Source organism: Siniperca chuatsi, linkage group LG22, assembly GCF_020085105.1.
Source record: "Siniperca chuatsi isolate FFG_IHB_CAS linkage group LG22, ASM2008510v1, whole genome shotgun sequence".
Lineage (NCBI taxonomy): Eukaryota > Metazoa > Chordata > Actinopteri > Centrarchiformes > Sinipercidae > Siniperca > Siniperca chuatsi.
The window spans coordinates 6,470,920-6,487,309 of NC_058063.1; the positions used below are offsets into that span (position 1 = coordinate 6,470,920).

The window sequence follows — 16,390 nt, forward strand, 5'->3', positions numbered from 1 at the left end:
AAAGTACACACATTCACTCCAGGTGTCATCTCTCTGTGTGATCTTGTTCTCCCTTATATCGGTGTGTAGGACATTAACTTCATCTTGGTAACCCATAAGAAGCAGTAAATCACAATTTGGTACTGTGCAAGACAGAAATCAAAACCAATTCCACAGATGAAATTTTAATCATAATGGAAATGGTCATCGAAACAGCAGATACCTCTGCATTGGTTGTGGAGGGAGCAGAAAATCCTGCACGAGACTCTGAAAAACAAAGAAAAACTTTCTTAGTATGTAATGCTATGTTGAGTGAACAGACAATATACAGTAGATACCAACAGTACCAGATACATGTACAGTGGCAGCAGGTTCTCTTAATGAACATGCACACCAAGTAAGCCAGTAGAACTCACAGGATGGGTGCCAAAGCTCCACTACTGACATGTACTATGTCAACTATTGACATACTGTATATGTCAACTGTTAACATGAAAGTCCATATCATATCCAAACCCAGACATTAGGAGACATTACATTGCATTCATTTGGCAGACACTTTTGTCCAAAGTGACTTAGAATAAGTGCATTACATAGCAGCTTTTGTTCATTTTAAGTTTGATTAGGGAGAAACCATAACCTTTTATCAGATGAGAGAAATTCTACTAAAAGTTACTTATCCTCATGGTCCAGCTTGGTCCCATTTCCAAACAGTATCTGGCCACATGAAGTCACAACACAGAGGTCTCAGAGGTCTGGTCCTCAGATTCCACAAGTACATTTTTGTCACTTACACAAACACAGGAAAACATTCACAAAGTACACCATCAGCGTGTCTGCTTTAGCAATTCTGACTGATTGAAGCAACAACAGATTCACCAGCTTGTCCTATATCTGTCAGGTCTGATTGGTTCATCATCTGCACCAGCTTTGTGTTTCCATTACAGATTTCATAGATAGTGAACCTCACTGTGTTGCATGAATGTGTCATCCTTGCTAGAACCAACATGAATGACGTGAGCCAGGTGAGGTTCTGGGCTGCGGCCCAGACCTCCTGGACCTGGAGCAAAAAGGGTCAGTTCACCCCATGTAGGTCTATTGTATCAGACCATTTTGGCTTCCTCTCTTTAGATTATGAGATATCTGTCTGAGTTTCTGCTGCCAGCCCAATACAGTGACGTTTATTGAGTTTATGTTGCTTACATTTAAAAACAGTAAACCACAACATCTCTGTACAGAAGTAGTATCCTTATTACGCTTGATAATCCATACAAAAAACTGTCAACAGTTTCCAAAGACTATTTGTTCAGATAGTAGAAATTAGGTCCACTGAAAACTGTTCACAGTGAGTGGGAAAGTCTCATTAACCTTGTCTTAATTAATGGCTTAAAGGATAGTTTAACAATTTTCAAGTCTGTCACATTCACTTGCTCATATGTACACTGAAACAGTTTTTGGTTGCTGCAATTGTCCCTACTCTTTATACTGGCCATGAAGAGATCCCTGAATGTAAATGACAGGGACAAAATCTACAGTCCTCGTTCTGTGCAAAAATTAATTTGAAAGTTCAGCTGAATCTAATAGAGGCTTCAGCAGTCTGAGTTATTCAAATCAAGTCTTCCAAAGTTGTCTTTAAGTGTGAAATCCCCTCTTCGCGTTGCTATTCCTCCACTGCAGCTCAGCAAGGAAACACTGTCCAAGGATACACAAAGATGTTTTTGTACCAAAAAGGGTTTAACTTGATTGACTAACACAGACATATTTTTCACGGGTTAATATTCTGTATTAAGGCTCCTGAACTCTGCAAAGCCTTCCTGTAATCTTATGCAAATGTGACTTCCTCCCAGACCCTTTCTGAGAATAATCTGAGGCGCTCTTACCTGGAAATCACAGAGCAGTTTAAAGGAGAATTGTGTCTCTCAGCATGATTTTACTGTTTTCCATACAACCAATTTTTTGTAAAGAACACCAATTAAGCTCGGTCCAGTTTTTTTAATCAGTTCTTATTTTACTCACCAAACTTCCCGATAACATTTTTGGTTTGTAGAGTGCACACACACATATTCTCAAGTTCAACGTGTTGCAGTAGCTCGACACACAGTATAATTTGCATTGGCTGTATTAGTTTGATCACGAAAAGATCACACAGAATTTAATCTGATCTGCTATAAAAATTGTTGTTACACATTTTGGAGACATCCTGCATGAAAACACACAAACAAAAAACACACACACACACACACACACACACACACACACACAATGACAAGAAGTGAAAATAGTTGTTAACATGAAAATGACCAAACCTTACAAAACCATCAATAGATTTTATTTCAACTGACCACATGGAAAATATATAGCTGTTTACTGCAGCTACTGATAGCTGTAGTCTGTTTGAGTAAAGACAATGATGAAAGCTTGGGTTTATGAAAATGTTAAATGTGCTTTGACAGGTTGTACATCTTCCACTGTGAACTGAATTCAGTTCAGCACTTTCTTACTTTATAATTGTGGAAGCCCTCAGTACTGTAGCTAATGGCACCAGAAACAGAGAAGTCTATTGCAACCTTTTGGCACAGAAATAGAAATCATTGCACTTTATGTTTTCTCTTTGAAAAAGCTTGTTTAATGAAATTACTGAGAGGTGAGGCCTTACATGAATCATTCTGAGGTAAAATCATATTTACAAAACTGCTCATGTTTCAGGAAAAGCAAAATGACACTTTTAGAGAGACGCTAAAGTGGTCACGTCTTATTTTGCAGAGAGAAAGATGTCCAGCTCTATTGCTTTACACTAAAGTACACACATTCGCTCCAGGTGTCGTCTGTCTGCCTTCTTGATCTGTTGATCTTTATGTCTGTTAAAGCAATGTAATAGTCTTCTTTTTGGTAACCCTGGACATGAGAAACAGTATTTTACAATGAGGCACATGGCAGAAATATAAACATTGTGCATTGAAAGTATTGTGCTATAAAAATGTGTTTGAGTGGTTATACAGTAGCTCATCTAAGAAGATAATACCTTTCTATTTGTTTTGGAGTAATCTACATATCTTGCTTGAGACTCTGAAAAACAGAACGAAACCATTACTACAATGCCATGTTCAGCGAATACATGCTATAGACAGAAACAGTACCACTAACCTGTCCAAAGGCAGCTGTTTCTCTTGTTCATCATGCGCACTAAGAAAGCCAGTAAAACACTCAGGATGGTGGTGAATGCAAAAGCCCCATGCCAGAAATACACCAACACAAGAGACTCTTCCTCATCTGCAGAGAGACAGAAACTAGGAGACATTTGCAGCAGTGTTTTTTTACTCTGTGATCATCTTGTGTTTGTTTGATTGTTTGAGGAATTAATCATAACTATTTATCAGATAAAACAACTTCTCCTAGAAAGTTACTTACGCTCAAAGTCCAGCTTGGTCCCGTTTCCAAACAGTATGTGTCCACATGAAGCAACAGCACAGTAGTAGGTCTCAGCATGAGAAAGATTCAGGCTCGTCAGTGGCAAGTTGTAGAAACAGGTGTGTGTTTGTGTGTTGGGTTTCCTCTCACACGGATCATTCCTGCCTCCATGGGTGTACATGAGTCCTGGATGAGATTCTTCAGAGTTTCTGAACCAGTAAACACTGTGTTCTCCATCACAGGTCCCAGTGTGTACTGTACAGTTCAGAGTCACAGAGCCTCCTGGCTGGATGGTCTCAGATGCTGACTGATGGACCGAAGCTTGGATGTTCAAACCTGAACCCTTTACACTGACAGTAATGCCCTCTGCCAATTCCAATATTATTGAAAAGCTACTTGCACAGTAGTACGTAGCTGAGTCTGAAATGTGTAAATCTGAGATTTTCAAGTGATTTTTATGCTTTTCATTATCCAGTGTGAAGCGTGGATTGTTCTTGAATTCATCATAAAAAGTGCCATTTTTATTAAAAGTGTAGAAAGTAGAGATGAGTCTTGGTTTCTGTCCCAGAGTTTGCTTGTACCAGAAAAATCTTGCTACCACGTCACCTTCATAGAAACATCGCAAAGTTACGCTGTCACCAACATTAGCTGATACAAAACCACTCTCTTGACGAACTGATGAGATCAGATTAGTCATCTGAGCTGAAGTGACAGGAGAGACAAAGCAAATACACAATCAATTTAATGTGACAGTAAGTATATTATACTGAAAAATGATTAGAAGCAATGACACTTAGAGTGACCATACACTCTAAAAGATACAAATGGAGGCAAAAAAACACAACTCACCCATTTTCCCCAAGAACAAACATGCCAGATAAAAAACAAACGTTGGAGATGTCATCATGTTTGAATTGCTGACTTGAGTGAAAAGAATCTCGATACTTTCTCCACTCTTCACAGACAAGACTGTGTGTGATTGGCCAACCTGAAGTGACACTGTATGTCCTATTAAGGAAACATGATCACATGCTCACTGCAACATATAGTGTCAATTTTGGTTCTTGAGAAGACTCACTTGGTGAGATGTATATGACAAACATAAAGGCTCCTTGACTTGACATTAGATTTTAAATCACCTAAATATAAGCAACTATACATCCACACCCATTGAACACCATATTGATCTTACCGATGGACCATTTTCACACGGAAACTATTAAAATGTATTGCTAAGTGTGTGACACATAGTCACCATGTTTACTGCAGCTACTGATAGGTGTAGTCTGTTTGTGTAAAGACAATGATGAAAGCTTGGGTTTATGAAAATGTTAAATGTGCTTTGACAGGTTGTACATCTTCCGCTGTGAACTGAATTCAGTTCAGCACTTTCTTACTTAATAATTGTGGAAGCCCTCAGTACTGTAGCTAATGGCACCAGAAACACAGAAGTCTATTGCAACCTATTGGCACAGAGATAGCAGAAATCATTGCACTTCATGTTTTCTCTTTTAAAAAGCTTGTTAAAATGAAATTACTGAGAGGTGAGGCCTTACATGAATCATTCTGAGGTAAAATCATATTTACAAAACTGTTTATGTTTCAGGAAAAGCAAAATGACACTTTTAGAGAGACGCTAAAGTGGTCACGTCTTATTTTGCAGAGAGAAAGATGTCCAGCTCTATTGCTTTACACTAAAGTACACACATTCGCTCCAGGTGTCGTCTGTCTGCCTTCTTGATCTGTTGATCTTTATGTCTGTTAAAGCAATGTAATAGTCTTCTTTTTGGTAACCCTGGACATGAGAAACAGTACTTTACTTACTGAGGCTCATGACAGAAATATAAACATTGTGCATTGAAAGTATTGTGCTATAAAAATGTGTTTGAGTGGTTATACAGTAGCTCATCTAAGAAGATAATACCTTTCTATTTGTTTTGGAGTAATCTACATATCTTGCCTGAGACTCTGAAAAACAGAACGAAACCATTACTACAATGCCATGTTCAGCGAATACATGCTATAGACAGAAACAGTACCACTAACCTGTCCAAAGGCAGCTGTTTCTCTTGTTCATCATGCGCACTAAGAAAGCCAGTAAAACACTCAGGATGGTGGTGAATGCAAAAGCCCCATGCCAGAAATACACCAACACAAGAGAGTCTTCCTCATCTGCAGAGAGACAGAAACTAGGAGACATTTGCAGCAGTGTTTTTTTACTCTGTGATCATCTTGTGTTTATTTGATTAGCCAGTAACCATAACTATTTATCAGATAAAACAACTTCTCCTAGAAAGTTACTTACGCTTAATGTCCAGCTTGGTCCCGTTTCCAAACAGTATGTGTCCACATGAGGCAACAGCACAGTAGTAGGTCTCAGCATGAGAAAGATTCAGGCTCGTCAGTGGCAAGTTGTAGAAACAGGTGTGTGTTTGTGTGTTGGGTTTCCTCTCACACTGATCATTCCTGCCTCCATGGGTGTACATGAGTCCTGGATGAGATTCTTCAGAGTTCCTGAACCAGTAAACACTGTGTTCTCCATCACAGGTCTCAGTGTGTACTGTACAGTTCAGAGTCACAGAGCCTCCTGGCTGGATGGTCTCAGATGCTGACTGATGGACCGAAGCTTGGATGTTCAAACCTGAACCCTTTACACTGACAGTAATGCCCTCCGCAAACTCAAAAATAAATGTATAGCTACTTGCGCAGTAGTATGTAGCTGAGTCTGAAATACGCAAATCTGTGATCAGCAAATTATTTTTTACCTTTTTCAGTATCCAGTGTGAAGCGTGGATTGTTCTTGAATTCATATTTAAAAGTACCATATATTTCATACTTATAGAAGGTAGAGATAAGTCTTGGTTTCTGTCCCAGACTTTGCTTATACCAGTAAAGCCTTGCTGCATCTCCTTCATAGAAACATCGCAAAGTAACCTTGTCTCCAACATTAGCTGATATAAATCCACTCTCCTGATGAACAGATGAGGCCAATTTCAGTTCAGTTGTCTGAGCTGAAATGAAATGAGAAGCAAAGCAAATATGCAGTTTGTTTCATGTGATAGAGTTTAGTGCAATGAACACAGAAAATGATAACTGATATTGAACATGATAACTGACTATACACTCTATAAAATAAAAATTGTCACCAAAAACATAACTCACCTATTTGTTCTAAGAAGAGACATGTCAAATAAAAAACTAATATCAGAGGCGTCATCGTGTTCAAATTCTTGTGTCGAAAATATAGCCTTTCTCCACTCTTCTGACAAGACTGTGTTTGACTGGCAAACCACAGGTGACATCTATTGTCCTGTTAAGGAAACATGCTCACATGCTCACTGCACTTAAAATGTCAAGTTTAGCTCTTGAAAAAATAAATAACCACAGACATCCTCACTTGTGTAACGACATGTACTCACGCTGATCTCACTGATGGGCTGTACTCACTTTAAAGTTGTGGTTATTTTTCTTTTTCTAAAATGAAATTGATTTGCCCATTTGGTGTGATTGATCCAACATTTGCAGTCTTGAGTTAACATTAACAACAACATATTGGACAGTGGAGTTCACTTATTCTCAACCTTTGTCAATGAATCATTATGTCAAGCAAATATCATACGGGCATAATTATTTAGTAAAATACACTAAGAATGCAGCATGGCGATCATTTGTTAGATTTCTCCTGTTACACTTGCTGATAACAAATGGCTCTTGGAAATGATGGTCCTCTGATAGATGGCTCAGCGATGAAGAGAACTAAAACTGTTAAGTGCTTTTCATTAACCTCCTCTTTAATCCCTTAAAGTAATGACTAATACACTGCCTCATTTGTTTAAAACTATTGTGATCCCACCTCGGATTTGTTGCAGGCTAATCTATTATATCAGGCTTCCTGACATCTGGAGTGTTTCCTAACCCCTGAGCAGATCTTACCCCTACTTTACTCTAATCTGAAGCAAATTCACTTCAAGTCACTTCCTACCAGACCTTTTCTTAGAACGATGTGAGGCCCCCTTATCTTGAAACCACAGAGCAGCTTAAATGAGTACAATTGTAAATCTCTCAGCTATATTTTCCTGGTTTCATGTGGCGCCATGTTTGTTAAGAACCCCTGTTAATAATAATACTATATACATAAATTGGTTTATATAGCACTTTTCAAAAACAAGTTTATATTGTGCTTAACAGTCATAATAAACCGCAGATTATCTGAATATTCATGAATGAAGCATCCTGACTTGTGAGTTAATGTTGTCCTCACCACCCTAGTAGAAAAAAATGTATGGTTTGTGGGTGCACACACAATTATACACACATATTCTCAAGCAGCAAAGGGCCGCGGGCTGGACCCGAACCCGGGCTGCTGCAACAAGGGCCCAGCCTTGTACATGTCACGCGTACTGTACCAGGTGAGCTACCGGGGCACCCCAGCATTATTGAATTTGAGCTAAGTGTATTAGTTTGATCCCAAAAAAGATCCCAAAGGATTTTTTTCTGATCTACTTTAAAATCTGTTGTTTCACTCTGTGGAAACACCCTGCTTGAAAGCACACACACACAATGAGAAATCGTTTAGATGGTCCTACATATGCACAGGACAAAACCATAGAGACATTTTATCATTACACTGTCGAACATGGAAACTATAGAAAAGAGTTTAGGTTTCAAGTACTCAATCAACACAATTATTACAAGTACTGATAGCTGTGATCGCTGTTTGAGATGACTCTACATATGTATTTGCATTAGCCGTCACTTTAAAAAAAAATCATTACACTTGCACTTTGCACTGCAGCCCTCATAACCTAATCTTAAACTACATTGTAAAATAAATGATGGTCTGTTCATTTGCATGTCTCCACTGCCACACTAAATGATAAGGTCACAGGTGATTCAGATGAGTAGTTGTGGTAATTTTACCTCTAAGGCAGTTGCATTTTACAAAGGCAGCAAAAAGCCTCACCTTTATCCAACATTTTGCAATCTGTGGAGTAGAGTTCAAAATGGATTCATATATTACGTCTCAGATGGTGAGTCGTATCCATTCAGCACGACTCACTGGTTTACTCCATTTTTCATCAACAAAGAACAATCAAAGAACAATATCCTACATTACTGATAAATCAATTGAGCAGAGTCACAGCGCATTTTAAGAACTCACTCCACTGTAGTACAAGGCATGCCCTGTTGCACTTATATACTGTGATTATTGAATTTGAATTTGGACAGATCATCAACAATTTAATGTTTTTCCCCATGATAAGTAGCAAGTAGCTAACAGCACCAGAAAAAAAAATGATGTAAGGTCATTGCAACCCATTTGCACAGAGAAAGTGGAAATCATGTACTTCATATATTGCCATTGTTAGAGCTTCTTTAGTTAGTTTATTACAAAGTAAAGCTTTAAATTAAACAGTTTTAGGTGAAATAATGTTGAAAAAATTATTCCTGCTTTTGAAAAAGACAAATTACAAATTACACTTTAAAAGACAGTAATGGGCTCATGTCCTGTTACACAGAGACAAAGATGGAATATGTCCAGCTTTATTGCTTTACACGGGAGTACACACATTCACTCCAGGTGTCGTCCCTCTGTCTTCTTGATCTGCTGGCCTTGTTCACCCTTACAGCAGCGTAATGGAGATTATCCTCATTTTTGTAATCCTAGCAATGAAATATCACAATATGGTACACGACAGACATGAAAACCAATTCAACAAAAATTGTTATGATGTAAAATATATATTTAAATGGTAATAGAATTGTTAATCTCGAAAGAAAATACCTCTGCATTTGTTGTGGAGGAAGCTGAAAATCTCACGCAAGATTCTGAAAAACAATTTTAAAGCTGTGATTCTATAATGACATGTTCAGCAATTACATGCTGTAGATACAAACAGTACCATTTACCTCTACATTGGCCGCTGTTTCTCTTACTCATAATGTACAGTGAGAAAGCCAGTAAAACACTCAGGATGGTGGTGAATGTCAAAGCGCCAATCAAGAAATACACCAAGACAAGAGAGTCTTTCTCATCTGCAGAGACGGAGACATTACACAGGAGATATTTTTAAAACGTTGTGTTCATCTTAAGTTTAGTTAGAGAGTAACCAAAATTATTTATCACATAAAACAACTTCTGCTAGAAAGTTACTTACGATTAAAGTCCAGCTTGGCCCTGTTTCCAAACAGTATGTGTCCACATGAGGCAACAGCACAGTAGTAGGTCCCAGCATGAGAAAGATTCAGGCTCGTCAGTGGCAAGTTGTAGAAACAGGTGTGTGTTTGTGTGTTGGGTTTCCTCTCACACTGATCATTCCTGCCTCCATGGGTGTACATGAGTCCTGGATGAGATTCTTCAGAGTTTCTGAACCAGTAAACACTGTGTTCTCCATCACAGGTCCCAGTGTGTACTGTACAGTTCAGAGTCACAGAGCCTCCTGGCTGGATGGTCTCAGATGCTGACTGATGGACCGAAGCTTGGATGTTCAAACCTGAACCCTTTACACTGACAGTAATGCCCTCTGCCAATTCCAATATTAGTGAAAAGCTACTTGCACAGTAGTATGTAGCTGAGTCTGAAATGTGTAAATCTGAGATTTTCAAGTGATTTTTACCTTTTTCAGTATCCAATGTGAAGCGTGGATTGTTCTCGCATTCATCATAAAAAGTGCCATTTTTATTAAAAGTGTAGAAGGTATAGATGAGTTTTGGTTTCTGTCCCAGTGTTTGCTTATACCAGGAATATCTTGCTACCACAGCACCTTCATAGAAACATCGCAAAGTTATGTTTTCACCAACATTAGCTGATACAAAACCACTCTCTTGACGAACCGATGAGGACAGATCAGTCATCTGAGCTGAAGTGATAGGAGAGACAAAGCAAATACACAATTAATTCAATGTGAGAGTAAGTATATTATACTGAAAAAATGATTAGAAGCAATGACACTTAGAGTGACCATACACTCTAAAAGATACAAATGGAGGCAAAAAAACACAACTCACCCATTTTCCCCAAGAACAAACATGCCAGATAGAAAACAAACGTTGGAGATGTCATCATGTTCAAATTGCTGACTTGAGTGAAAAGAATCTTGATCTTTTCTCCACTCTTCACAGACAAGACTGTGTTTGATTGGCCAACCTGAAGTGACACTGTATGTCCTATTAAGGAAACATGATCACATGCTCACTGCAACCTATAGTGTCAATTTTGGTTCTTTAGAAGACTCACTTGATGAGAGGTATATGATGAACATAAAGGCTCCTCGACTTGGAAATGGATTTAAAATAGAAACGACCACACATCCTCACCCATTCAACACCATACTGATCTCACTGATGAGCCATTTTCACTTTACATGTTTGGTTAATATTTGCGTTCTTTAACAGTACAGGAAAAGAACATAAGGATGAGGACAAGGATAACAAAAAACTGTTATTTGAAAATGCTGCTTATTAAATAGGTATTCAGTGATGGAGGGGACTACAGGTGGTTACTTACAGTATTAACCTCTTTAATCCTCAGTTATAATTCTCAACATTTTCCTTAAATCAAATTATTTTTTGATACTATTTTGGTCAGCATTTTTTCTGTAATTGTCATTCAGTGTATTTACCTTCTGTAATTAACTCTGTATTCTAGTTAATTGGTAATGGCAGGGTCCCCCATTCTCATGCTGGATTCAAATTACCTGTATATTTACAATGTATTCATGGGAAATGACGCATGCATGTAATCCAGCATTACCATTTGTAACTGTCACCAAGAGCAAGCACTTTGGCAACAGTGGCAAGGAAAAACCTTCTTTTAAGGATCAGAAACCTCGAGCAGAATCAGACTCAGGGTGGGCGGCCATCTGCCGCTGCTGTGTTGGGTAGAGAGAGAGAGAGAGAGAGAGAGAGAGCATACAGTAACATAATGCAAATTCCACATAGGAATTTAAAATAATAATTATGTAATGGTAGTAATATTAATATTAATAAAACAATAATAGTAAAAAAAAATATGATATGAATAATAATGATAATAATAGTAAAAAGACTAAAAATAATAATTGTAGTGTGGTTGTCAAGCAGGAACATGGGAGCAGTTGGAGGCCCGCAGTCATAGATCCTGACTCTGCAGGTCCGGATCCCTGCTGAATCCAACATTTCTTACTGCTGCTAGTTCACATTAAAAGCATTCAACTGGCGAAGCGTATTTTCCTCAAGAACGAACATGTCAGATAGAAAACAAACTTTGGAGATGTCATTGTGACTGAGAGAAAAAAAAATCTTGATCTTTTCTCCACTCTTCACAGACAAGACTGTGTTTGGTTGGCCAACCTGAAGTGACACTCTATGTCCTATTAAGGAAACGTGATCACATGTTCACTGTCACCTATAGTGTCAAATTTGGTTCTTGAGAATCTTTGCATGGTGAGATGTATATGAAGAACATAATGGCTTCTCAACTTTGTCAACAATGACAGTAGCTTTAAAATGACCAAAATGTTTTTAACCATAGTCATCATCACTAATGTAAGATTGTGCCTTAATGCTGATCTCACTGATGAGCCAAATCAACCCGTTCTCATTCCCAGGTCGTCATATACTGACTTTTTGTCACGCCCCTTGGCATCTCATACAAATGCATGTGGTACTCTTTAGCATCTGTATGAGACGTATCAGGTTTTCAATTAAACTCCAATGTAAAACCATCTGCGACAGTATTAGATGTTCAGAGGAACTGTCCCAGGCCGTCCATTCACTCCAATATTAACCTGACCGTGGCGCTATAAGACGCTGTGAGCATCAGTCCCATCGGAGAACCAAGGACCCACCGCCCAGAAGTATTTTCCTCACTGTTAATTCCCACGTTAAGGTTTGCTGTGTCTTCATCGGATTTGCTTTGAGGGGGGCAATTACTGAGATTGTGGGCTGCTCGTCCTCACACACGATAGCGGTCACAACTTTGACAGGTGCCATCTTTTTGACTATGTCTTCAGCGGTGCAGATGTAATTCTCATTAAGAGTGTTCACCTCCTCCCTTTTTCTGAGCTCTCTTGACATGAGTGTGGCAAAAACCAGTTTGTTGCTGCAAAAAGCGTTCTAGAATGTCATGGGAGCTGTCCCTTCAAGTGGAAACATCTTGAATGAGCTTGTGGGAAGGCAAAGCCAGTTGCTGCTTTTTCTCCCGTAGGATTACAGCTCTCCTTATGTTGCAATGTAAAAACCCAACCACCCTCCTCACTCTTCCCAGCAACTTTGGAGCAGTGTCCACTTGAAAGGCTTTCTGTGAGGCCAGATTTAATGTGTAAGCAAAGCACCTGAGGTGAGGGGTCATCTCTGCTTCCACTTCAGCTACAATCATGTTTCTGGCATTATCAGTTCCCAGGGCTGGTTCTTTATCAGCAATGTTCCAGTCAACACATGCTTCTTTCAATAAACTCCTATATTTTTCCCTGTGTATGATTCATTGAATACTCTCCTCTGTAAGACATGACACAGCATATCTTGGCAAACTAGAAAGTAAGCTGAATGTCCGTGGCCAAGTAATTTAATGTTATCTGGCACACAAATCGTGGCTGGAATTGTGTGGCTCGGTCCGAGCCATTTTGTTTATTTCCAATTTCCAATTCAGTTCAATTCAATATTATATTTATTTACCACCAATTCATAACAGAAGTTATCTCATTACACATTTCCTATAGAGCAGGTCTGTCACAGTAATGCCAGGCCTCACCAGCCAGTAATCACATACACCTACTCCCAATCACACTCCTGCTCCACATCAGTCCCAATCACAACATGCATAAAAGCACACAACTCACCTCATTCAGTGTCCGACCACATTCATATCTAGGACTCCTCATACCAGCCTCCAGTTCCGAGGCCCAGCCGCCGCCAGCCTCCAGTTCCGAGGCCCAGCCACCCGTTTCCAGCCCGGAGGCCCAGCCGCCCATTTCCAGCCCTGCTGTCCCGTCTCCAGAGTGTCCCAGCCTTCGCCGTCACCTCCCCGAGGTGACCAGCCTTTGCCCGGGTCCAAGCTCTGGGCCGTCCGCCCGAGGTGACCAGCTCCACCCGGGTCCAAGCTCCGGGCCGTCCGCCCGAGTTCCCAGGCGCCACTCCGGTATGGCAGGAGTGGCGCAGCAGGGCTGCCTTATTTTTGCAATGTTGCATAGGTGAAAAAAGGCAGTCCTTGAAGTTTATTTCTTGTGGGAGTTAAAGGATAAATCCTGATCAAAGATAACTCTGAGGTTCCTTACGGTGGTGCTAGAGTACAATGCCATCTAGAGAAACTGTGTCTTTAGATAATGTGTCTCGGAGGTGTTTGGGGCCAAGTACAATAACTTCAGTTTTGAGTTTAACATCAGAAAATTGCAGGTCATCCAGGTTTTTATGTCCTTAAGGCATGCTTGAAGTTTAGTTAACTGGTTAGTCTCATCTGGCTTGATCGATAGATTTAATTGGGCATCATCTGCATAACAATGGAAGTTTATGGAGTGTTTCCTAATAAAATTGCCTAAGGGAAACATATATAAGGTGAATAGAATTGTTTCAAGCATAGACCCTTGTGAAACTAACGGGGGATTCACTGTTAACATGTACAAACTGAGATCGATCTGACAGGATTTAAACCAGCTTAGTGCGGTTCCTTTAATGCCAATTGAATGTTCCAGTCTCTGTAATAGGATGTGTTGGCCAATAGTGTCAAATGCAGCACTAAGATCTAACAGGACAAGTACAAAAACAAGTCAATTGTCTGATGCAATTAAAAGGTAATTTGTAATTTTCATCAGTGCTGTCTCTGTGCTATGATGCACTCTAAATCTTGACTGAAAATCCTCAAATAAACTATTGTTATTCAGAAAGCCACACAACTGATTGGCGACTGCTTTCTCAAGGATCTTAGAGAGAAAGGGATGGTTAGATATAGGTCTGTAGTTGGCTGAAACCCCTGGATCAAGAGTGGGCTTTTTAAGAAGACGTTTAATTACAGCTACTTTTAAGGATTGTGGTACATTGCCTGTTAATAAAGACAGATTGATCATATCCAGTAAATAAGTGCTAACTAAGGGTAAAATGTCTTTAAGCAGCCTCATTGGAATGGGGTCTAAGAGACAGGTCAATGGCTTTGATTAATTAATCGTCAAAGTTAGTTGAAGAAGGTTGATAGGAGCAAAGGAGTCAAAACATATATCAGGTTTTATAGTTGTTTCTAAGATTCCTGTGTTTGAAGATAAATCGGAACTGGTTGAGGGCAGGACATGATGAATTTTTCCTCTTATAGTTTTAATTTTATTATTAAAGAAGCTCATGAAGTTGTTACTACTGAAGGCTTTGGAATACATGGCTCAATAGAGCTGTGATTCTCTGTCAGCCTGGCTACAGTGCTGAAAAGAAACCTGTGGTTGTTTTTATTTTCCTCTATTAATGATGAGTAGGAGGCTGCTCTGGCATTACGGAGGGCCTTCCTATATGTTCTAAGCATATAAGTTCTTGCCAGACTAAACGAGATTCTTCCAGGTTGTTGGAACGCCATTTCCTTTCAAGTTTTCGCGATGTTTGCTTAAATTTGCGGGTTTGGGGGTTATACCAAGAGGGACGATAGAATCGAGTGTCGTTCGCAGTGAGCTTGCAGCACTATCAACAAGATGGTCAATTTGGGAGGGGTTGAAATAGGAGTCGTCTGTTATATTGAGACATAGCACTGAATTAAATACAGATGGTATTTCTTCCTTAAATTTAGCTACAGCACTATCAGGTAGACATCTAGAGTAGGAGTTTTTGCCTAATGGCGTGTAGTCCAGTAGTAGGAGTATAAAAGTTATTAAATAATGGTCCGATAATGAAGGATTCTGTGTAAAGACTATTAAATGTTCAATTTCAATGCCATATTCCAGAACAAGTTCGAGGGTGTGGTTAAAACAGTGAGTGGGTTTATGTACACTCCGACAAAAGCCAATAGAATACAATAATGAGATAAACGCAGTATTAAGGCTATCATTTTCAACGTCCACATGAATATTGAAATCACCTACAATAATTACTTTATCTGTTTTAAATTGTTCACAAGTACAGCTTTTGATAACAGAGATCTGATGTTTAAGAGTCCACATTTAATTCTCCTATTTTGTTGTACTATTTCAGCGTTTTTGTTTAGATTTTTATGTATAACTCCTCTTCTGTTAACTTTTGGTTTAATTAATTTAAGTGGTCGAGGGGCAGACACTGTCACTAAGGAGTTTTGGGTGGGTAACTGCTCTGGAACCGCAGAGAAGCGTGTAGGACTGCAACTCTGCTTCCTGGTCTCATCTGTGAGTTGTCATGGTTTAGGTCCACTAAAGAACTATTAATGATTTCTAGATATGAGAGCTGCTCCATCCAAAGTGGGATGAATGCCGTCTTACCCAATGAGACCAGGTCTTCTCAAGTCCACCAATTATGTACAAAGCCCACATCGTTTGCTGGACACTACCTCGACAGCCAGTGGCGGAATGAAGACATGCGGCTAAACATGTCATCACTGGTCAGGTTTGGCAGGGGCCCAGAGAAAATTGTCTTTGCATATGTACACACCGACTTGACATTAACTTTAGTGACCTCCGATTGGCGTAATCGGTAGTCATTACCGCCAACATGAATAACAATCTTACTGTATTTACGTTTATCCTTAGCCAGCAGTTTTAAATAGGATTCAACGTCGCCTGCTCTGGCCCCAGGAATACATTTGACTATGGTCGCTGGTGTTGTTAACTTCACGTTTCTCAAAATGGACCTGCCAATATTCAGAGTTGGTTTCTCAGCGGGAAATGTGAACAGCTTCGGTGGTTTAACCGTGGGCTTCGGCTTAGGGTTATGCTCCCTTTGAATAGTCACCCAGCCTCCCTGGTTTCGGATACCAGGAGCTACCTCTGGTCAGTCCGCACCGGCTACTGGGGTCTGGCTAACTACAGCAGCTAATGATTGAGTTCCCATGGTGTGGAACCGCGTTTCCAATTCACTTATCCTCGCC

General features: G+C 39.6%; 1 protein-coding gene across 1 annotated transcript; it reads right to left on the reverse strand.

The window, feature by feature from the left end:
* Positions 1-1,956: 1,956 nt before the first annotated feature.
* On the reverse strand, positions 1,957-10,535 carry LOC122869839. Its single transcript, XM_044183180.1, is given in 14 exon segments — positions 1,957-2,874; positions 3,002-3,045; positions 3,124-3,249; positions 3,388-4,089; positions 4,237-4,395; positions 5,434-5,559; positions 5,693-6,147; positions 6,149-6,398; positions 8,958-9,051; positions 9,173-9,216; positions 9,298-9,423; positions 9,546-9,911; positions 10,005-10,247; positions 10,396-10,535. Coding segments are annotated over 14 exon segments (2,907 nt in total). The 5' UTR covers positions 10,454-10,535; the 3' UTR covers positions 1,957-2,760.
* Between the last annotated feature and the right edge of the window lie 5,855 nt (positions 10,536-16,390).